We start from the raw sequence: 23,676 nt of genomic DNA, 5'->3' as shown, positions 1-23,676 counted from the left end.
ATGGAAACAGTGGGCCAGATGAGCCAAGTGTCGTTACTCATTACCACGTTCTTACTTTAACTGTGGTGTTGTTAGCTTCTTCTCAGTTTTGGGCTCTGAACTTCTCCAACCCAATTATACCACAGCCATCAGCCCTCAAAGTACTAAAGGGACGACTGAGCTAAAGAATGACCAGCCTGTGTGAAAAGTAAAATTCCTCCCCATTTGCTTCGCAATGTTCCTCTGAGCTTTCTAGTTATCCAACTACCGTCGGCACTGTTTAATTGAAGCTCTTCGCAATATTGTTTGAAAAAGCAATCAAGTGCAACGTGAATGTTTGTGCAGCCCCCATGGGTTGTACGGGGTGTGCCATGTGGAGACATTCCACTCTCTCAGCCCCACAGTCGGCAATGTAGAACGTCACACGTAGACACGGGCCCATTGGGACTCTCCCGAGGCTCCCCCTCCCGCAGCCACGGCCAATGTTTCCCCAGACCCGGTTCCCGCTTTGATCTCCCAAAGAACGCAAGTTGCCGAGAGGTTGTTTCCCCTGGCTGGAGTGTCTAGAACTAAGGGGCATAGTCTCAAGATAAGGGGTGAGCCATTTAAGACTGAGATGAGGAGGAATTTTTTCACTCAGAGGGTTGTGAATCTTTGGAATTCTCTACCCCAGAGGGCTGTGGAGGCTGAGTAATTGAATATATTCAAGGCTGAGATCAATAGATTTTTGGACTGTGGGGGAATCAAGGGATATGGAGATCGAACAGGAAAGTGGAGTTGAGGTTGAAGATCGACCATAATTTTATTGAATGGCGGAGCAGGCTCGAGGGGCTGAATGGCCGACTCCTGCTCCTAATTCTTATGTTCTTAAGCTGCATCGAGTGCTCCCGAGGACCTGGTGGTTTTTGAAACTCTTTAATTAAGAAACCAGCAGCAGCAAGGGTGCTCACAATTGTAACGCTTACGAGTGAAGCAAGCCAGGGAATTCCTACGCTTCTAGAATCAGAGAAATTTACAGCACAGAAGGAGGCCATTCGGCCCATCTTGTCCGTGCCGGCCGACAAAGAGCTATCCAGCCTAATCCCACTTTCCAGCACTTGGTCCATAGCCTTGCAGCTTACGGCACTTCAAGTGCATATCCAAGTACTTTTTAAATGTGATGAGAGTTTCTGCCTCGACCACCCTTTCAGGCAGTGAGTTCCAGACCCCCACCACCCTCTGGGTGAAAACATTTCTCCTCAAATCCCCTCTAAACGTCCGACCAATTACTTTAAATCTATGCCCCCTGGTTATTGAACCTTCTGCTAAGGGAAATAGGTCCTTCCTATCCACTCTATCGAGGCCCCTCATAATTTTATACACCTCAATTAAATCTCCCCTCAGCCTCCTCTGTTCCAAAGAAAACAACAGCTCGAACTTTCTTACATCGACTGAGCAACACAGGGATCCACTTGGATTTCCTACCCCCTCCCACCCGCCCCGCAAATAAAATTAAATTCAGATGATTACGTCCCTGATATTTTGTAACATTCCTAAGGCTTTGTGACAGGCCCAGTTTACAAGCCTACACCAATACGTTAAGGAAGTAGCTAGCTTTTACCGAGTAACCCCTCTCCAAAAGGCGGCCAGATATGTCCCTGTGATGAAATATTCCATTCATCACTCATCAGTATTTCTCTGCCTGTGACTGTGGTTGGTTTCAGTTTCATTTCCATTGTATTGTACTGTGTGTAGGGCTCCGCCCATACCTGGCTCCTATGTAAGCTGGCCCAGCCTGCAGCACATCCAGTACGGCAGACCTCTGGATGGAAGATACATTCTCCTCTGTGTGTTACCTTCTAAGTCAATAAAAGCCTTGTTTTGTTTCGCGAACATCGAGTCTCGGATTTATTGAGGCACATCAATTTTATTGACTTAATTTTCAACACAATGGATCAACTCTTGAAACCCGAACGTTTGGATTTGGACCAGCATGCTTCGGACGCATCGGCATGCTTCGGACACTGGTTTATGTGTATGGAATTCTTCCTGGACAATTCCGCAGCCGTCAAAGACGCTACGGACGCTGCGAGTATGAAACTCGGAATTCTGCGGAATTGGGTAAGCCACCGGGTTTACCCCCTCATCCAAGACGCCGACACGTACCCGGCCGCCTGCGACATCTTAAAGGCGCATTACCAGCAGCCTACGAATGAGGTGTATGCTAGGCATCTGCTCGCTACTCGCGCACAGCGACCTGGGGAATCGGTGGAGGAGTTCCTAGGCACCCTGAAAATGCTTGGCAAAGACTGCAAGTGCCAAGATGTAAAAGCTGCAGTGTACACTGACGAGCTTGTTCGCGATGCCTTTATCACAGGCCTCAGCTCCACTTACATCCGGCAGAGACTGCTGGAAAAAACGGGATTGGACCTGAAACAGGCTGCGGACACAGCACGATCCCTGGATGTGGCCCGGAGAAACTCGGACGCCTACTCTTCAGCCCGTGCCGTCCACGCCGCCACGTGTGCACCAAGGGCGCCGCCATCTTGGAAGGCATCTTCCCCGCCCGGCAGCCCGACACCGTCGGGGCCCCGCTCTCCCCCCAGAAGCCCCACGACAGCCGCGACGCGTCGGGGACCCAACTGCTACTTCTGCGGGCAGCCGAAGCACACCAGAAACCTGTGCCTGGCGAAAGGCACCACCTGCTTTAAGTGTGGTAAGAAGGGGCACTTCGGGAAGGTGTGCAGAGGGAACCCCGCCGGAAAACCCGCCACCGCCGCGTGTGCGCCGTGGGAGCGGCCATCTTGGACGCCATCTTGCCCGACCTCGTGGGGTCCGCCATCTTGTGAGCAGACAGCGTGGACACCATCTTGTCTCGATCAGGGCCCTACAGTGGCATCGGTCACAGTGGACCAGACCAGGCCGCACCCGCTATCCAAATCAATGGTGGACATTGAGGTAAACGGGTGCAGGGTTAAATGTTTAATTGACAGTGGAAGCACGGAGAGTTTTATCCACCCTGAACTGGTACAACAACTCTCCCTAAAGGTGGTCCCTACTCGGGGTACCATCTCTATGGCTGATAAAACCCAGACATCGACCATTATGGGTTACTGCACGGTACAATTGTCCGTTAACGGAACTGTATACGATAATTTTAAAGCATTAATCATGAAGAATCTATGTGCGAGCGTGATCTTGGGCCTGGATTTCCAGTGCTACCACCAAAGCATCACGCTCAATTACGGTGGGTCCCAGCCGCCCCTCACAGTGTGCGGTCTGGCTACCCTGAAGGTAAAGCCGCCTTCGCTATTCGCGAACCTTACCCCTAACTGCCGGCCAATAGCGACCAAAAGCAGGAGGTACAGCTGGGAGGACAGGCGGTTTATCGCGACCGAGGTAGACAGGCTCCTGAAAGAGCGCATTATTGAACGCAGCAATAGCCCGTGGCGCGCCCAAGTGGTGGTGGTAAGGGGTAGTGAGAAGAAACGGATGGTGATCGACTATAGCCAAACAATCAACAGGTACACCCAACTAGACGCCTACCCGCTACCCCGCATATCAGAAATGGTGAACCAAATCGCCCAATACCGGGTGTTCACCATCATCGACCTCAAGTCAGCGTACCACCAGCTCCCTATCAGACCAGAGGACCGCCCGTACACCGCCTTCGAGGCGAACGGACGCCTCTACCAATTCCTCAGAGTCCCCTTTGGGGTGACGAATGGGGTCTCGGTCTTCCAGAGGGAGATGGACCGCATGGTCGATGACCACCACTTGCAGGCAACCTTCCCCTACCTCGACAACGTCACCATCTGCGGTCACAACCAGCAGGATCACGACTCAAACCTCGAGAGGTTCCTGAAAACCGCACAAAAACTCAACCTCACCTACATTGTTGCCATCACGGAGACATGGTTGAGGGAGGGTCAGGACTGGCAGCTCAATATTCCGGGGTATAGAATCTTCAGGCGAGACAGAGGGGGGTGTAAAAGGGGAGGGGGTGTTGCAATATTAATTAAGGAGTCAATTACTGCTGTAAGGAGGGATGATATATTAGCGGGTTCCTCAAATGAGGCCATATGGGTAGAACTTAAAAACAAAAAGGGGGCAAGCACTTTGCTGGGAGTGTACTATAGGCCCCCAAACAGTCAGGGGGAGATAGAGGAACAGATATGTAGGCAAATCTCAGAGAAGTGTGAAAATAATAGGGTAATAATAGTGGGGGATTTCAACTTCCCCAATATAAATTGGGATAGTCAGAGTGTGAAAGGCTTAGAGGGTGCAGAATTCTTAAAGTGCATCCAGGAGAGCTTTTTGAGCCAACATGTAGAAAGTCCTACAAGAGAGGGGGCGGTACTGGACCTAATTCTGGGGAATGTAGCCGGGCAAGTGGTGGAAGTATCAGTAGGAGAGCATTTTGGCGACAGTGACCATAATTCGGTGAAATTTAAGGTGGTCATGGAAAAAGACAAAGACGGCCCGGAAATAAGGGTTCTAAATTGGGGGAAGGCCGATTTTAATATGATAAGGCAGGATCTGGCCAAAGTGGACTGGGAGCAGCTACTTATAGGAAAATCCACATCAAAACAGTGGGAGACTTTCAGAAGGGAAATAGAGAGAGTACAGCGCCAACAAGTTCCTGTAAAGGTCAAGGGTGGGACCAACAAGCAAAGGGAACCTTGGATGACAAGGGAGATACAAAAATGCATTAGAAATAAAAGGGGGGCTTTTGGCAGTTACAAAAGACTAAAGACGGAAGAAGCCCTAGAGGAGTATAAAAAGTGCAGGGGCATACTTAAAAAAGAAATTAGGAGGGCGAGGAGGGGCCATGAAATAACACTGGCGAGCAAAATAAAGGAAAATCCTAAGATGTTTTATAAGTATATTAAGGGCAAGAGGATAACCAGGGAAAGGGTAGGGCCCATTAGGGACCAAAGTGGCAATCTGTGTGTAGAGCCAGATGATGTAGGCGGGGTTTTAAATGAATTTTTTGCATCTGTGTTCACTATGGAGAAAGACGATGCAGACATAGAAATCGGGCAAGGGGACTGTGACATACTTGAACATATTAGCATCGAGAGGGAGGAGGTGCTAGCGGTTTTAGCAGGCCAAAAAGTGGATAAATCCCCAGGCCCGGACGAGATGTATCCCAGGCTGCTGTGGGAGGCAAAGGAGGAGATTGCAGGGGCTCTGACACAAATTTTCAGAACCTCTCTGGCCACAGGGGATGTACCAGAGGACTGGAGAACAGCTAATGTAGTACCATTATACAAGAAGGGTAGCAGGGATAAACCAGGGAATTACAGGCCAGTGAGCCTAACATCTGTGGTAGGGAAATTATTGGAAAAAATTCTGAGGGACAAAATTAGTCTCCACTTGGAGAGGCAAGGATTAATCGGGGATAGTCAGCATGGCTTTGTCAAGGGTAAATCATGTCTGACAAATCTGATTGAATTTTTCGAGGGGGTGACTAGGGGGGTGGATGAGGGAAATGCTGTGGATGTGGTTTACATGGACTTCAGTAAAGCTTTTGACAAAGTCCCGCATAGGAGACTGGTCAAGAAGGTAAGAGCCCATGGGATCCAGGGTGCCTTGGCGCGTTGGATCCTAAACTGGCTGAGTGGCAGGAGGCAGAGGGTGATGGTCGAAGGTTGCTTTTGTGACTGGAAGCCTGTGTCCAGTGGGGTACCTCAGGGATCGGTGCTGGGTCCCTTGTTGTTTGTGATCTACATAAATGATTTGGATGAGAATGTAAAAGGGATGATCAGTAAGTTTGCAGATGACACGAAAATTGGTGGGGTGGTAAATTGCAAGGAGGAAAGCCTCAGGCTACAAGACGATATAGACGGGTTGGTCAGTTGGGCGCAAAAGTGGCAAATGGAATTTAACCCTGAAAAGTGCGAGGTGATGCATTTTGGACGGACAAATAAGGCAAGGGAATACACAATGAGTGGTAGGACCCTAGGAAGTACAGAGGGTCAGAGGGACCTTGGTGTACATGTACATAGATCTCTGAAGGCAGCGGAACAGGTAGATAAGGTGGTTAAAAAGGCATATGGGATACTTGCCTTCATTAGCCGAGGCATAGAATATAAGAGCAGGGAGGTTATGATGGAGCTGTACAAAACGCTGGTGAGGCCACAGCTGGAGTACTGTGTGCAGTTCTGGTCGCCTCACTATAGGAAGGATGTGATTGCTTTGGAGAGGGTGCAGAGAAGATTCACCAGGATGTTACCTGGGATGGAGCGCCTCAGCTATGAAGAAAGACTAAACAGGCTGGGGTTGTTTTCCTTGGAGCAAAGGTGTACAAAATGATGAGGGGCATAGATAGGGTAGACAAAGAGGAACTTTTCCCCTTAGTAGGGGGGTCAATAACAAGGGGGCATAGATTCAGGGTAAGGGGCAGGAGATTTAGAGGGGATTTGAGGAGGAACTTTTTCACCCAGAGGGTGGTTGGAATGTGGAACTCAATGCCTAAAAGGGTGGTAGAGGCAGGAACCCTCACAACATTCAAGAAGCATTTGGATGAGCACTTGAAATGCCATTGCATACAGGGCTATGGACCAAATGCTGGAAAATGGGATTAGACTGGACAGGGATGGATGGGCGGCGCAGACACGATGGGCCGAAGGGCCTCTTTCTGTGCTGTAAAACTCTATGACTCTATGACTAATGACAACGAGGACAAGTGCGTTTACAACACCACGCGCCTCTGCATACTCGGCAGCGTGGTGGAGAATGGGGAAATCGGACCAGACCCCGACCGATTGCGCCCCCTACGGGAGCTGCCCCTGCCCAACACTCCCAAAGCCCTGAAAAGGTGCCTGGGGTTATTTTCTTATTATTCCCAATGGGTCCCCAACTACTCCGACAAAGCCCGCCCCCTCTTGAAAGCATCCTCTTTTCCGCTCTCTGCTGAGGCCCATGCCGCCTTCAAAAGCATTAAGCAGGATATTGAGCGGGCCACGCTACAGGCAGTGGACGAGAACACCCCCTTTCAAGTGGAAAGTGATGCGTCTGACTTTGCCTTGGCGGCCACCCTCAACCAGGCGGGGCGGCCCGTAGCTTTCTTCTCGAGGACCCTCCAAGGGCCCGAGATCAGACACTCCTCCGTAGAAAAGGAGGCCCAAGCCATCGTGGAGGCAGTGCGCCACTGGCGCCACTACCTAGCCGGCAAACGCTTCACCCTACTTACCGACCAGCGGTCGGTAGCGTTTATGTTCAATAATAAACAGAGGGGGAAGATTAAAAATGATAAGATTCTTAGGTGGCGGATCGAGCTCTCCACCTTCGATTATGACATCATTTACCGGCCAGGGGCCCTTAACGAATCCCCCGACGCCCTCTCACGAGGGATGTGTGCCAGCGCCACCGGGGATCGGCTACAGACCCTCCACAATGACCTCTGCCACCCAGGGGTCACGCGGCTGTTCCACTTCATAAAGTCCCGCAACTTACCCTACTCGATTGGGGAAGTTCGGTCCCTAACCAGGAACTGTCGCACTTGCGCTGAGTGCAAGCCTCGGTTCTACCGCCCAGATAGAGCCCACTTAATCAAAGCTACACGGCCCTTTGAGCGGCTCAGCTTAGATTTCAAGGGCCCCCTCCCGTCCGTCGACCGCAATGTTTACTTCCTGAACATTGTGGACGAATATTCTCGTTTCCCATTCGCCTTCCCCTGCCCAGACATGACCAGCGCCACGGTCATTAAATGCCTCAACAGCCTGTTCTGCCTGTTCGGTATGCCGAGCTACATCCATACGGATAGGGGGGCATCCTTCATGAGTGAAGAGCTACGCCAGTACATGCTGTCCAGGGGGATCGCCACGAGCCGTACCACCAGCTACAACCCCCGGGGTAACGGTCAAGTGGAGCGAGAGAACGGGACAGTATGGAAAGCAGTCACTCTAGCTCTAAGGACCAAAGGCCTCCCTATCTCCCGCTGGCCGGAAGTCCTCCCAGATGTGCTCCATTCGATACGGTCGCTATTGTGTACTGCCACTAATGCCACGCCTCACGAGCGAATGTTTGTCTTTCCCCGGAAATCCACCTCAGGCGTATCCATGCCGTCATGGCTCTCCACCCCAGGTCCGGTATTCGTGCGAAGGCATGTGAGGGGCCATAAGACGGACCCTCTCGTGGAGTCAGTGCACCTACTCCACGCCAACCCCCAATACGCGTATGTCCGGCATGCCGACGGAAGGGAGGACACCGTGTCCATAAAAGACGTCGCCCCAGCCGGTAACGACAACAACCACGACAACAGCAGCAACAACGACCACAGCAACTCTTACCCACCCACTACTCTTTCATCACCCCCGGAAGAACATCGACCAACGGTACCCCCACCAACTACCCCTTCAACAACCCTGGCGGCACCCCCGGCAGAGACCCAGGAGGCCACCGGGGACACCCAGCCGACACCCGCGGCACCACAACAGCCACGTCGGTCGCAGAGGACTATCAAACCCCCGAACAGACTAAATCTATAGAAGGGGTCAATGTGATGAAATATTCCATTCATCACTCATCAGTATTTCTCTGCCTGTGACTGTGGTTGGTTTCAGTTTCATTTCCATTGTATTGTACTGTGTGTAGGGCTCCGCCCATACCTGGCTCCTATGTAAGCTGGCCCAGCCTGCAGCACATCCAGTACGGCAGACCTCTGGATGGAAGATACATTCTCCTCTGTGTGTTACCTTCTAAGTCAATAAAAGCCTTGTTTTGTTTCGCTAACATCGAGTCTCGGATTTATTGAGGCACATCAGTCCCTGGGGCTATTTGCAGCTCATCAACTCTGGCCTTCGATAGACCTCCTGTACCGTGCAGCTCTGACCCCCCAGGTTGCCAACTCTGGTTGGAGGTGTTGCTGTAGGTTTTGTCACATGACCCCCCCCATCTCCAACAGCCTCCCCCCACAGTCCCCCATCTCCAATATTTTGTAACTCAAATAAAAGTGTTCAAGGAAATAAAAAGAGACAATTTGTTTTAATGCCCCTATGTATTTTCTCGCAGCAGTGCCCTGGAGATTAACCTTTAGTTCCTGGAGACTCCAGGACAGTCCTAACTCGCACCATGTCCCGTTCACCCGTCACCCCTGTCCTCGCTGACCTACACTGGCTCCCGGTTTTCAAATCCCTCCATGGCCTCGCCCTTTCCTATCTCTGTAATCTCCTCCAGCCCCACAACTCCCCGAGATATCTGCTGCGCTCCTCTAATCCTGCCCTCCTGAGCATCCCTGATTATAATCGCTCAACCACTGGTGGCCGTGCCTTGTTGCCTCTCTTTCCTCCTTTAAGACGCTCCTTAAAACCTACCTCTTTGACCAAGCTTTTGGTCACCTGCCTTAATTTATCCTTATGTGGATCGGTGTCAATTTTTTGTCTTCAAATACTCCTGTGAAGCGCCTTGGGACATTTTTAATACTTTAAAGGTGCTATATAAATACAAGTTGTTGTTGTTGGCAACCCCTGCCCCGTGTCGGACATTAACTGAGCTGCGGTTCAGTACTGACTCCTCCTACTTATTTGCTCCCAAACAAAAAAATAAAGGCCAGGCCTATTCCAGCTTCCATACAGCTGGTAGAAGGGCCCTATTTCATAAATCAACTGGTCCTATAGCTTTATCTCTTTCTGTTCACCTACTGGGCTCCTGGATTGTACTCCAGCTGGTCGCTCGGCCTTCACGCCGCTGCTGTCCTGGATCCTGGGCAGAAAGCTGCCTTCTCCTGGGGCCAAATCCCATTCCACCCTTGGCTTCTGGGCTTTGTTGCGATCTCCACCTTCACTGTCACTTTCTACCGAGTCTCCATTCTCTGCTGGACTGTCAGCCGTGGCTCTGTGGGTAGCACACTCGCCTCGGAGTCAGAAGGTTGTGGGTTCAAGTCCCACTCCAGGAACCCGAGCACAAAAATCTAGGCTGACACTCCAGTGCAGTGCTGAGGGAGTGCTGCACCGTCAGAGGTGCTGTCTTTCGGATGCAACATTAAACCCAGGCCCCATGTGCTCTCTCGGGAGGACGTAAAAGATCCCGTGGCACTATTTCGAAGAGGAGCGGCGGGGGGGAAGGAAAAAAGAGTTCTCCCCAGTGTCCTGGGGATAATATTTATCCCTCAACCAACATCACTAAAACAGATTATCTGGTCATTATCACAGTGCTGCTTGTGGGATCTTGCTGTGCGCAGATTGGCTGTCGCGTTTCCTACATTACAACAGTGGCTACACTTCAAAAGTACTTCATAGGCTGTAAAGCGATTTGAGACGTCCGGTGGTCGTGAAAGGTGCTATAGAAATGCAAGTCTTTCTTTCTGTCTTTGCCCCCCTCCCCCTACCTGGCCTGCTCCTGCGGGCTCCAATTCCAGCTCCTTTACTGAGAAGTTACACAGCTCTCAGGTGACTGGCAAAAGAGCCAGGGGCGACGTGAGGAAAAGCTTTTTTACGCCGCAAGTGGCTAGGATTTGGAACGCAATGCACTGCCTGATAGGGTGGTGGATACAGATTCAATAGAAGCTCGAGCTTCTCAAAAGGACTAGGCTTCTACGTCCTTTTTATTGCAAGTACGGCCTGACCAGAGTCCTATACAAGTTTAACATAACTTCACTACTTTTGAATTCTATAATTTCAGATATAAATCCCAGGGCTTTGTTAGCATTTTTAATTACTTTGCCGACCTGTGATTTATGATGCTTTTAATGATTTGTTCACCTGTATCCCGAGATCCTTGTGCTTATCCACTCCAATCAGTTTCTTATTTTCTAAGGTGTAGGTGATGTTTCTATTTTTCCTACCAAAGTGCATCAGCTCACAGTTATCTGTGTTAAAGTTAATTTGCCACTTATCTGCCCGGTCTGCAAGTTTTCTAATGTCCTCTTGTATTATGTTGCATTCTTCCTCAGTGTCAGCTGACAGGTGTGAATCAGACCCTTTTTAAAAGGAACCTTTTGACCCAGAATTAGCCAGTCATCTCTTGTACACAGCCAACAGACTCTGTGGCAACTTACTAAGGCATTGGAAGTGTGGCAGATAGTGGAGGGCAGACTAGAGGAAGTATACTATTGTATAACCAAATGACTCCAATAGAAAGAGGGGTCTTCTTACTTATCATCACTGTTGTGTTCCTCTTGTAGAAGTCTCTCTTTGGTTAGACCAATCTTCTCCAACTCCTGGTTGAGCTTTTCCAACTCATTGGAGAGCTGCTGGCTCTTCAGTTTTTCGTGGACGAGTTCCTGGAATACAGACGCACAGATTAGATCCGACCAACATCAACAATTTACCAACACTGACTGCACTGGTAATCCAATAACCAGAGGAGTCGAGAGAAAAAAACCAAGAGCAGGTTCTGATGCCTAAAGGCAGAGGTCCCATTTGTTCTGGTCGCCATATTATAAAAAGAATATCGAGGCACTGGAGAGGGTGCAAAAAAGATTTACAAGGATGCTACCAGAACTGCGAGGGTATACCCACCAGGAAATGATGAACAGGCTGGGTCTCCTTTCTCTTGAAAAGGGAAGTTTGAGGGGTGAGCTAATAGAGGTCTTTATGATTATGAAAAGTTTTGATAGAGTAGTTACAGAGAGTGTTTCCAATTGTGGAGAAGAGCAATATTGGAGGCCATCAATATAAGATAGTTGGCAAGAAATCAAATGAGGAATTTAGAAGAAACTTCTTTACCCAGAGAGTGGTGAGAATGTGGAACTCCCCATCACAGGGAGTGGTTGAGGCAAACAGCATAGATGCATTTAAGGAGAAGTGAGAGAGACAGGTTTTTGAGCTATAGGGGAGTCAAGGGTTATGGGGAACAGGCAGAGAAGTGGAGTTGAGGCCAAGATCAGATCAGCCATGATCAGCAGGCTCGAGGGGCCGAATGGCCTACTCCTGCTCCTATCTCTTATGTTCTTATGATCTTATATGTGGGAGAAGGGAATAGAGGGTTATACTGATAGCGTTAGATGAGGAAGGATGGGAGGAGGCTCGAGTGGAGCATAAACGCCGGCATGGACTGGTTGGGCCGAATGGCCTGTTTCTGTGCCGTATATTCTGTGTAATTGGACACTTAAGTTACGCCTTCAAAATGAAGGTGAGGTGTTGCGAGAGGTTATCGGTATGAACAGAATACAGTATCCGAGTGTTCTTAATTATGAACTCACAGAGTTGAACTAGTATTGGTTAGGAGATGATGGAGGAGCTAATTCAGATTTCTGAAATACTGAAGGACAATGTAGATGTTGGTCGGCTATTAACTTGGACTGAAAGCTAAACTAGAGGGCATGGGTCTACACTTAATATGGTACAGGCGAGACTGGAGATTAGAAGGAACTTTTGTGCGATGGTAGTGGATATGTGGAGTACGTGCCCAGCTAAAGCAATTAACACTGACGATAAACCTTAGCAACCCTACTTGGAAGTTCAGTCCATGTGTCGACCACTCTCCATCAAGATCTTCTTCATGCACCAGTCCAAACCTTGGCGCTCCTGTCCACTGTCCCGGTCTACCTTGGAGGGCTCTGGAGTTATCTTTTCTACACGGGTTACTATCTTGGACACACAAGGTTCCTTCTCGGTCACCTGCTTTCCAGCTAAAGAACTAGAATAACTCCAGTTTTTTTTAATCCGTACTCAATCCTCTGACACCAAGCGGTAAGCCTATGGCTCTTCTCCGCACTGCCTCTCAGGCTTGAACGGTTTTGGTAACAGAATTGGACATCGTACTCAAGGTGTGGTCTGCCAGAGCCAGTTTGAGCAGGACTTCCTCATACCCTCAACTCTTCTGTTTTGAGTTATGCAGTTCAGCATTCTGTTTGGTTTGTTAATTGTTGCCCCAGTGACTGAACATGTTACAACACTGGAGTCTACCAAAGTTCCCTTAGATCTCTGAGCCACACCTTTTAGCTATCTCCACATCATTCATGGAGTATGTTGCCCATGTTTCCTTCCAATAGGCGATACTTTACACTTACCTGTATTGAATTTCATCTGCTGCTGTTCGGCTGACTTGGATTTTAATCGAGTTCATTCTGTAGATCGTCGATGCCAATTGCACTGCCCTCTCCCTCCACCACCCCACCCCACCCGATTGTCTGAGAATTTCACCAATTTGAGTTCCTGAATACAAGACTTTAATGTAAACTGCAAACACTCTGAGCCCCAGCACCAATCCCCGGACACTCAGTCCTCTCCCCGCACTCTGACACCCAAACAGTGAGTCTGCAGAAAGGAAGCAGAATTAAACACAGGAATATAATTCCAGTCAGGCACTCATGCCAGTGTATTACACCGTGTCAACCAGTGTTAAAGTCAAGTATTCCAAACCAAAAACTTCCTCCCTCCTCCTCGCTCCCCCGTCACACAGCCTCCAAAGAGGAAAGATTTAAGTGCTTTAGATATAATGGTTATTGGACAGTCTCATTTTGACTTGCTCATGCTCAGATTAGAGGTTTTTTCCCCTCTCCCTCTTTCCTACGCCCCTGCTCCGCTCTACCGAAAGCACCGAGAGTCTTGCCAACACTGGTAACATTCTCTCCTCCTTCAGGCAGAGAGTCTAGAGCGGTGTTTGCACAGAGCGGTGTTGGCAGGCTACTCAAAAATAAATCACATTCCAGCCTGGTCCTTTCCTTATTGTGCAGATGCACTTGCACTTTCCAGCGGGAGGTGACTGGGCAGGGATCAGGGGTGGGAACCTTGCGTGGTGTTTTTAACCGACTAAAACTGGCGAACTCCGAGTCCGGGGATCACACCTGGCACGTACACAGTCTGTCCGGTTCAGTACCACACTGGCTAAATCGGGAAACCAAAGACAAGAGGAGTCAAGGCTTGACATTTGAGGATAAGTACAAGAAGGTGGTCAACTTTTCTCCTGTGAAAGAAGTCAAAACAAATTGCAAGAGGCATTTCAACATTAATAAGGCAGGTCTCCACATCACCTACCTCTCTTAGTGTAGCTAGTGTCCTCTTATTAATTGTAGCTTGCTTGAACAGTTCCTTATTGTCCACTTCCAGCTCCTTCACCTTGTTTGTGGTCTCCTTGTATTTGCCCACTTCCTTTTCTAGTGTTCTCTTTTCCTTCTCCAAACACGACAGCTTTAGACTATTCTCATCCAAGATAGCATCCTTCAGTTCCACCTGCTGCCACAGCCGTTTGTTCTCCTTGTCCAGTGTCTTCTTGTCCTTTTCAAGTTGCGCAGCTTCATGCTCCAACACCTTGTTGTCCTTTTCTAGTTTCTCCAGCCTTTTGCTGGAGATCTTCAGCTCCTCCAAATTCTTCTGTAGAATGTGATTCTCATTCTCGGTGTCCTGTAGCTCCTTCTCAAGTTGTTGGATCTTTGTGTTGCTGTTATCCAGGGCCTGCTGAATTCTCTGGTTTTCCGAGTCCAGACATTGGTAGCTAATTTCCAATCGTTCAGATTTCCGAGTCAAGGCCCTCAACAGTTCCACATTTTTCCTCAGTTCATCTTTTTCCTTTTCCAGTTCTCGGTTCTCCATTTCCACTTTGATTAGTTTTGTTCTCGTGAACTTCAGTGTCTCCACCATCCTCCTTAGCTCCAAGTTCTCCTCATCCAACTGCTTATTGTCCTTCTCTACCGTCTCCAACTTGATAGACACGTTTTGCAAGCTACTGAGAGATTTTTTGAGTTTGCTATTCTCCAGCTCGAGGTTTGAATTCTCTTGTTCAAGGGCCCCGACATTCTCGCACGTGATCTTCAAAGAAGCCACACGCTTCTGAAGTTGCTCATTCTCTTGCTCAAGCTTGTAAACGCCTTTCTCCAGTTCTTCTGCTTTTTCCTCTTTCTCTTTGTACTGCAGGAGTTCCTTATGAGCTTGTTTCTTTTCAAACTCCAGTTTGGCTAGCTTGCTGCTCGTCTCCGTGATGGTCTCATGAAGGATTTTGTTCTCCTTCTCTATGTCCTTCACTCTGGCCTCTGCGCTGATTTGAGAACGTTCCCTGAGCGAACAGATTGTCCGGTTTAAGTGTTCGTTCTCTTGTTCCAGCTCCTTCACCTGGATACGAGGGATCAGAGAAAGTATCAGAAACAGCCACACTGCCCAAATGAAAACTCAAGCATGAAGAGTCAAGTTTCAGGAGAAAGTTCAGACACTACGCAACTCAAAGCAAGTTCCCAACCCACACAATGTTTTTCCCCCACACAGAGGGTTGTTAAGATCTGGAACGTATGACCTGAAAGGGCGGTGGAATCAGATTCCATTGGAACTGAAAAAAGGCAATTGGACATGTACTTGAAGAGGACTAATTTGCAGGGATAATGGGAAAAAGCTGGGGTGCGGGACTACTTTGCACAGCTCTTTTAAAGAGCCGGCAAGGGCATGATGGGCCGAATGGCCGCCTTCTGTGCTGCAAGATTCAAAGGAGAGGGCAAAGAGAAAGACAGTCAGAAGGGGACACTGCACCTCCCAGAGCAATGGAGCAGATGTACACGAAGGTGACTCAGCCCACACTACTTTTACATCTCCTCCAATGAGCAGTTAGAAAAACATGGGAGTAGGGTATTGGACAGGTAGTTACACGCATAAGAACGGGCAGTGGGGAAATCGGTCTCGAGTCTCAATCAACAAGAGCCAGTTTTTACGAGTCAAGTATCTATTACAGAAAAACCAGGTGCTTTCAAAAGCTAACACACGTTAGTCCATTCTGTCAACCCTATCTGATTCTGGCTGTGTACCGATAATAAGGGACTGATAAGTTTCTGATTTTGTGGCAGTATAGAATAAAATTTTGATTTACAACAAAATCTGGTCACAGCAGTTTGGTTCCACCCCTTTATGGAAACATAATCTCATCAGGTTTTTGTTCGTCCCTTCCTTTTTATGGTAGACTCACCACGAAGCAAAGTTACTAGAATTGGGAAACGGATCATTTTCCCATTACAGGCACCGAGTGCTCGTGTGCCGTGCTCCCACCTCAGGTGCGAGGCACTTCCATTAAATGTCCCTCTACACTGCTCGTCAATGTGTTTTAACTACAACCTGGGAAGCATATCCTCTGCTGTACCATATCACACACCAGCATTCTTGTGACTTCTCCAGAGTAAGATTGCTAAAATAGTGCCAATTGGGAACTGCGGAGTCTGCACCCTGTCGGAAACTAGCTCGAGACGGCCCAAATTCGGTTTGTGTAGGACCTTGCAACCTAGAGACAGAAGGGACCTTCATAGAATGCTCAAAGTCTGACAATGTGGTGCCGATACCAAACCGTGTGTAATGGCCTCCACAATTCAGTCGCGCACTTGACCCCGGAATTATACAATCAACGTCCCAAGGCATGTCACAGGAGCGATTATCAAACAAAATTCGACACCGAGCCACATGAGATATTAGGACATGTGACCAAAAGCTTGTAGAAAGAGGGACGTTTTAAGGAACTTCTTAAAGGAGGAGGGTAGAGAGGCGGAGAGGTTTACGGAGGGAATTCCAGAGCTTGGGGCCCAGGCAGCTGAAGGCACAGCCGCCAATGGTAGCGCAATTAAAATTGGGGACGTGCAAGAGGCCAGAATTGGAGAAGCGCAGAGATCTCGGAGGGCTGAGGAGATTACAGAGATAGGGAGGGGCGAGGACAGGGAGGGATTTGAAAACAAGGCTGAGAATTTTTTAAAGCGAGGTGTCGCCAGACCGGGAGGCAATGTAGCTCAGTGAGCACAGGGGTGATGGGTGAACGGGACTTGGTGTGAGTTAGGACACGGGGCAGTGAGCATTGGGGTGATGGGCAAATGGGCAGCAGAGCTTTGGATGAACTCAAGTTTATGGATGGAAGCAGAAGCAAAAAACATTTTGCAGCAGCGCAGCTGTCAGTATAACTGTGACTTTAATGATCATTGCATCAGCTCACTTCTGGTGCTGCCCAGTTTTACCTGTCTCTCTTTTTCAGCTCGGAGAGTCTCCATGCTTTCCTTTAATTGGATTTTGTCTTGCAAAAGCTCCTCACTCAGGCTGCCCATGTCTTGGTTACTTTGCTTCTCCTGATCAAGTTGAGACTGAAGTTTCTTCACCTGAAAACAAGGTAGGGATCAGAATAGGATTTTGGTCAACATGGAAGAAAGGACTTGCATTTCTCCAGCGCCTTTCACAACCTCAGGGCATCCCAAAGCACTTTACAGCCAATGAAGTACTTTTTGAAGTGTAGCCACCGTTGTAATGCAGGAAACGCGGCAGCCAATTTATGCACAGCAAGCTCCCACACACAGCGATGTGATAATGATTAGAACTCCTCTTTTAGTGATGTTGTTTGAGAGAGAAATATTGGCCCAGGGCACCGGGAAGAACTCCCCTGCTCCTCTTCGAATAGTGGCCGTGGGGATATTTTACATCCACCTGAGAGAGCAGACGGGACAATCGGTTTAACATTTCAGCCGAAAGACGGCACCTCCGGCAATGCAGCACTCCCTTAGTATTGCACTGGGACTGTCAGCCTGGATTTTGCGCTCAAGTCTCTGGAGTGGGACTTGAACCCACGACCTTCTGACTCAGAGGTGAGGGTGCTGCTCACCGAGCCACGGCTGAGAATGGAAGGACAAGGGGTCACTCTGGCCCATCATTCCAATAGAGTATTTACAATTTAATTTGCCTCAACGTAATCTCTTCCGGGTGTTTGGGGGAGGCGGGTGGGGGCCGGGGCGGCAGATGAGAACATGTTTTTGGCTTCAGAACCGTTCAAAAGTAACATGAAATAAATGTATGTTGGATTTCGTGGCTGAATAATGATTGGTGTACCCAAGGCTTCTGAGACATAACGCCCAGATTCCCATTTCATACCTTTATGTTTAGAAGCTCGCTTTCTTTCTCCAGCTCCACAATTCTGACTTTGCTTTCCTCTACTGATAGTAAAGTTTGTTGGAGCTCCTGAACCGCGTGTTGCAGACTCTGGTTCTCCTTCTCCAGCTTCAGGATCCGACTCGAGGCCGACTCATTCATCTCAAGCACGAATGACTTGCGACTAGCTGCAAAAAGATCGAATATAAGGGAAGATTTGATAGAGGCGTTCAAAATCATGAAGGGTTTTGATAGAGTAAATAAGGAGAAACTGTTTCCATTGGCAGGAGGGTCGGTAACCAGAGGACACAAATTTAAGGTGATTGGCAAAAGAACCAGAGGCGAGATGAGAATTATTATTATTATTATTTTTTTTTTTTTTAAAAACAGAGTGAGTTGTTATGATCTGGAATGCGCTGCCTGAAAGGGTGGTGGAAGCAGATTCAACAATAACTTTCAAAAGGGAATTGGATAAATACTTGAAGGGGGAAATATTTATAGGGCTATGCAGAAAGAGCAGGGAGTGGGACTAATTGGATAGCTCTAGCCGGCACAGGCACAATGGGCCGAATGGCCTCCTTCTACGATTCTAAGGAAAAGGTAGCGAAAGACAGGCAATAGGAGACACTGCACCTCCCTCCCAGAGCAATGGAACAGAAGTACACCAAAACTGTATCATTCTGTGTTCTGTTCTATGATCTGTTGATATAAAGGCCTAGAAATTCGTCCCGGGCGGTGGAGCATAACGAGCGCTATCGAATCGGCCGCCCGTTATACGCCATGCCTGATATTTAGTTCCACTGACTGCAATGGAGCTGAATATCAGGAGCTGCGTATAACGGACGGCCGACCCGATACCACCTGCTTTGCACCATCGCCCGAGACAAATTTCCAGCCCACAGTCTTCTACCATGTAGGTGGAGCATTAAGAACATAAGAAATAAGAGCAAGAGTAGGCCATATGGCCCCTCGAGCCTGGTCCGTCATTCAATAAGATCATGGCTGATCATCGACCTCAACTCCACTTTCCCGCCCGATCCCCGTATCCCTTGATTCCCCTAGAGTCCAAAAATCTATCGATCTCAGCCTTGAATATACTCAAAGACTCAGCATCCACAGCCCTCTGGGGCAGAGAATTCCAAAGATTCACAACCCTTGAGTGAAGAAATTCCTCCTCATCTCGGTCTTAAATGGCTGACCCCTTATCCTGAGACTATGCCCCCTAGTTCTAGACTCTCCAGCCAGGGGAAACAACCTCTCAGCATCTACCCTGTCAATCCCCCTCAGAATCTTGTATGTTTCAATGAGATCACCTCTCATTCTTCTAAACAGTAAGCCAATGAGTGACTAACTCCAGCTCCGCACGGTCCACCAAGAACTGATTCCCGATCAGTGATGCTTCAATCTCTCTCAGGTATACCAGAACAGTCTTGAAGTTCAGCAGCCCTCCCTCAGCACTGCACTGGGAGCGTCAGCCTGAATTATACAGGCAAATCTCTGGAGTGGAGCTTGAACCCACAACCTTCCCACTGCGCCACAGCTGACACCTGAAGGATGTTCGAGCCACGGAAATGGTACACAGAAACGGTATGTTGGCCTTCGTAGCGAGAGGATTCGAGTACAGGAGCAAGGATGTCTTGCTGCAGTTGTACAGGGCCTTGGTGAGACCACACCTTGAGTATTGTGTGCAGTTTTGGTCGCCTTATCTGAGGAAGGATGTTCTTGCCATGGAGGGAGTTCAGCGAAGATTTACCAGACTGATATCTGGGATGGCAGGAATGACGTATGAGGAGAGATTGGGTCAATTGGGCTTATATTCGCTGGAGTTTAGAAGAATGAGAGGGGATCTCATTGAAACTTATAAAATTCTAACAGGACCAGACAGACTAGACGCAGGAAGGATGTTCCCGATGGTCGGGGAGTCCAGAACCAGGGGTCACAGTCTAAGGATAAGGGGTAAGCCATTTAGGACAGAGATGAGGAGGAATTTCTTCACCCAGAGAGTGGTGAACCTGTGGAATTCTCTACCACACAAGGCAGTTGAGGCCAATTCATTAAATATATTCAAGAAGGAGTTGGATATATTTCTTAAGGCTAAAGGGATCAAGGGATATGGGGAGAAGGCAGGGACAGGGTACTGAATTTGATGATTAGCCACGATCTCACTGAATGGCGGAACAGGCTCGAGGGGCCGAATGGCCTACTCCTGCTCCAATCTTCTATGTTTCTATGTTTAAGACTGTACCATTACAGTCGGAATGAGCCGTTAACAGTTGTGAAGAAAGACACGAGAAATTGGGCTGGAACGGAACACTGAAGAACTCAAAGCCCATACCAAATATTAAAGGGTCACAATTCCCATTCTGATCAGAAGAAAACCCCTCAAAGCCCAAGCTAAAAAGGAATTTGTATTTTGGGGGGGAATAAAAAAAACTTTCTAAAACTCTAAGCTATTTAAAAGTTTGGGAGGAAACCTGCATGGCCTCAAATGGTGCTTTGGGTACACAAAGTAAAGATGCATTTTCCAGCATAGGTTCAACACCGAGTGTGAAGCAATTCCAGTTTCATACCAACACTAAACTGGCACATGTCTGTCGAGCATCCAGCTGGAATTAAGACACCTCTCATTGATATTTAACCAGGATTTAAAGCAGAGATGTTAAACTCAAGTCCTGTTTTCCTACTCCAGTGATTCAGGTGGATGTTTAAAAAGATCCTATGGGACCATTCGCAGAAGAAGAAAATGTTCACCCGGTGATTCTGCCCAACATTCCTCGCTCATTCAACGTCACCAACAAAAAGAGCAGGTTAACCAGTCAGTCAGTCACCTTGCTGCTGTCGGTGGGGTGCTACTTGCACAGAATGTCTCGAGGGAGAAGCCCTCTTCTGAAACGTGTAAAATTCTTAAGAGATTGACAGGGTAGATGCAGGGAGGATGTTTCCCCTGGCTGGGGAGTCTAGAACCAGGGGTCACAGTCTCAGGATAAGGGGTCGGCCATTTAGGACTGAGATGAGGAGAAATTTCTTCACTCAGAGGGTGGTGAATCTTTGGAACTCTGTACCCCAGAGGGCTGTGGAGGCTCAGTCATTGAGTATATTCAAAGGCTGAGAGAGATAGCTTTTTGGAGACTAAGGGAACCAAGGGATATGGGATAGTGTGGAAAGGTGGAGTTGAGGTCGAAGATCAGCCATGATCTTACTGAATAATGGAGCAGGCTCGAAGGGCCGAATGGCCGACGCCTGCTCCTATTTCTTATGTTCTTAAGCCATCGAGTGGCAACTCGCTACAGGTTGAAAGAATGTGCAGTGAAGATAGGTCAACTCTGATGAAATAATGACAACCGTCCTGGAGTGAAATCCAAAAGTAGGGAATAAAAAGGATAAAACTTTGAAGGAAAAGTGGAAAGCACCTCAAGATAATTGGCAAAAGAACCGAGCGGACATGGGGAGAATTTTTTTTTATTTTTTTAAAGGCAGCGAGTTGTTACGATCTGGAATGCACAACCGGGAAGGGTGGTGGAAGCAGATTCAATAGTAACTTTCACAAGGGGATTGGATATACATTTGAAAAGGAAACAATTGCAGGGCTATGGGGAAGAGTAGGGGGGGAGTGGGACTAATTGGACAGCTCTACCAAAGAGCTGGTACAGGCACAGTGGGCCGAATGGCCTCCTTCTGTGCTGTATGATTCTATAAGGTTATTGGGAGAAAGCGTAACTAAGTTCAAAAATGAGGAAAACTGAAGATATGCAACTAAATACAAGTCTTTCTTTCTTTGTTTCTTTCTTTCTTTCCAGGTAAACAGCATTCCCACACTCAAGGAAGTCAGCACGGTGAAATCTATACTTCTGGCACAGTGAGGACTCCTCAACAGATGTTGGCGAAAGTTTTCCCACCGGATAAAACCACAGCACCGTCACAATTAAAACACACGCGAAGCTCAAGGGGCAATTTCGTCAATTCCTCTTCAGTAAGCTCATGAAAAGTTATTCTTTCCGTCTGTATATTCTCCCGCAAGGTAAGGACACTCAAAACATGAATGACGAGGCTATTTTGGGATGGAGCTTTGAAAGGAAGAGGAGCCAGGTCGTTATATTTTGAAGAGCTTTTTGTTGCAGGTTTGAAGAGTTCAGTTGCTTTCAGACCGACAAAAAGAAAACCCTCGCCTCAGGATCTGAGCTCCGATTAGGAGCTTGTTAATGGGGATTGCTGAAGGGAAACTTTGCTCGACCATCAATTCATTTCTCATCCATTCGACAAGCAGTTGCTCAATGATGGAATAAAAGATGTTTGTCCATCACGGGGCTGTTCACATCCACGAAGCTCTAATGAATTTTCTTTTGTCAGAAAACATTGCTGCAGGTCGATACTGTTCTAATATGCCAACAGAGCTCTAACTACACATTTCTTTTTTTTTTTAATTCATTCTTTTTCATTCTAGAAAGAAAAGAAAGCCTTGTATTTCTATAGCGCCTTTCACGACCACCAGATATCCCAAAGCGCGTTACAGCCAATGAAGTACTTTTGAAGTGTAGTCACTGTTGTAATGTGGGGAAACGCAACAGCCAATTTGCGCACAGCAAACTCCCACAAACAGCAATGTGATAATGACCGGATCATCTGTTTTAGTGATGTTGGTTGAGGGATAAATATTGGCCCCAGGACACCGGAGAGCACTTGAAGTCGTGCCATGGGATCTTTTAAGTCCACTTGAGGGCAGATGGGGTCTCGGTTTAACGTCTCATCTGAAAGACGGCACCTCCGACGGTGCAGCACTCCCTCAGCACTGCACTGGGAGTGTCGGCCTAGATTTTTGTGCTCAAGTCTCTGGAGTGGGACTTGAACCCACGACCTCCTGACTCAGAGGCGAGGGTGCTGCCCACCGAGCCACGGCTGACACTAGTCTATTCTAATTCATTCTCTGGATGTTGGCAAAGCTGGACTCTTATTGCCCATCCCACAGAGGGCATTTGATACAATTGAGTGGCTTGCTGGCAACTTCAGAGGGCAGTTAAGAGTCACCCAGGTTGGTGTGGGACTGGAGTCACACAGAGACCAGGCCGAGTTAGGGCGGCAGGCTGTCTTCCCTCATGAGACAGCGGTTAACCAGTTGGGTTTTACAACAATCCAAAAGCTTCATGGCCACTTTCACTGGTACCAACTTTTTAATTCCAGATTTTTAAGACTGAATTCAAATTTTCAAGTTGCCATTGGTGTTGAGCAGGCTCGAAGGGCCAAATGGCCTACTCCTGCTCCTATTTTTCTCGTTCTCTGGATCATTAGTCCAGCAACATAACCACTAGACTACTATAACCATTTTGTTAACCAACCCCACCTTGCAACATTCCATCAGAGTTCAGCGGCCTCTCCCTGCCATTTAATCAATGATTGACTGACTGCGTCACCCACGCAGAGTTTCAGGGGTATGAGGTGAAACCTACCATCCAAGAGGTCGGTGCTCTTCGACATCTGCTCCAGCTCCCAGCCCAGGTGCGCAGACTCATTCATGCTCTGTTTCTTCTCAATTTCCAGTACCATGTTCTCCTCGAGAAGCTCTTCAATGCGCTTCCGATCAGCTTCCCGATCCTGCAAAAAAAACACGAGGAAGGTGGAAATGAAGGATCTTTGTCAATTGTCTGGAACCTGAGCCCTGAGCCGGAGGGACAGAGTGTTCAAGGACGGCAGTGACCAATGTCAAGCCTAGAAGGAAAACGCAACGGATCTTTCTCCACCCCCCCGCACCATCCACCCCCTGCCCCAGTGGGTAAGCCGAGTGTGGCTCCACGCTCAATCCTAACTCTGTGCTCGGTTAACCAATCTCAGTCCGAGGTACGGTGTGAAAATCGTCCAGGGTTCCTGTTCTCTGCTTGAAGACATGTGCGGACCACTGGTGAGGAATAATAGGAGGCCAGTCAGCCTCTCGTTCCTATTCCGCCATTCAATTAGATCAGGGCTGATC

The 23,676-nt window shown here is 48.3% G+C and overlaps 1 protein-coding gene across 1 annotated transcript in view; it reads right to left on the bottom strand.

Annotated features, from left to right (window-relative positions):
• The window catches only part of LOC147109044 (protein Daple-like), a 311,247-nt gene that overhangs the window by 74,715 nt on the left and 212,856 nt on the right, over positions 1–23,676 (bottom strand). The window contains exons 12-16 of the mRNA XM_086002608.1: positions 23,159–23,303; positions 17,721–17,905; positions 16,820–16,957; positions 13,884–14,954; positions 11,058–11,185 (exon numbers count right to left, since the gene is read on the bottom strand). Coding sequence (XP_085858734.1) covers positions 11,058–11,185; positions 13,884–14,954; positions 16,820–16,957; positions 17,721–17,905; positions 23,159–23,303 — 1,667 coding nt within the window. The remainder of the gene's footprint in view (positions 1–11,057; positions 11,186–13,883; positions 14,955–16,819; positions 16,958–17,720; positions 17,906–23,158; positions 23,304–23,676) is intronic.

The sequence above is a fragment of the Somniosus microcephalus genome, chromosome 12 (assembly GCF_052327205.1).
Source record: "Somniosus microcephalus isolate GS21.2 chromosome 12, FLI_Smic_1.0, whole genome shotgun sequence".
NCBI lineage: Eukaryota > Metazoa > Chordata > Chondrichthyes > Squaliformes > Somniosidae > Somniosus > Somniosus microcephalus.
Note: the sequence above shows the minus strand (reverse complement) of the source record. Positions and strands in the feature narration are given on the sequence as shown.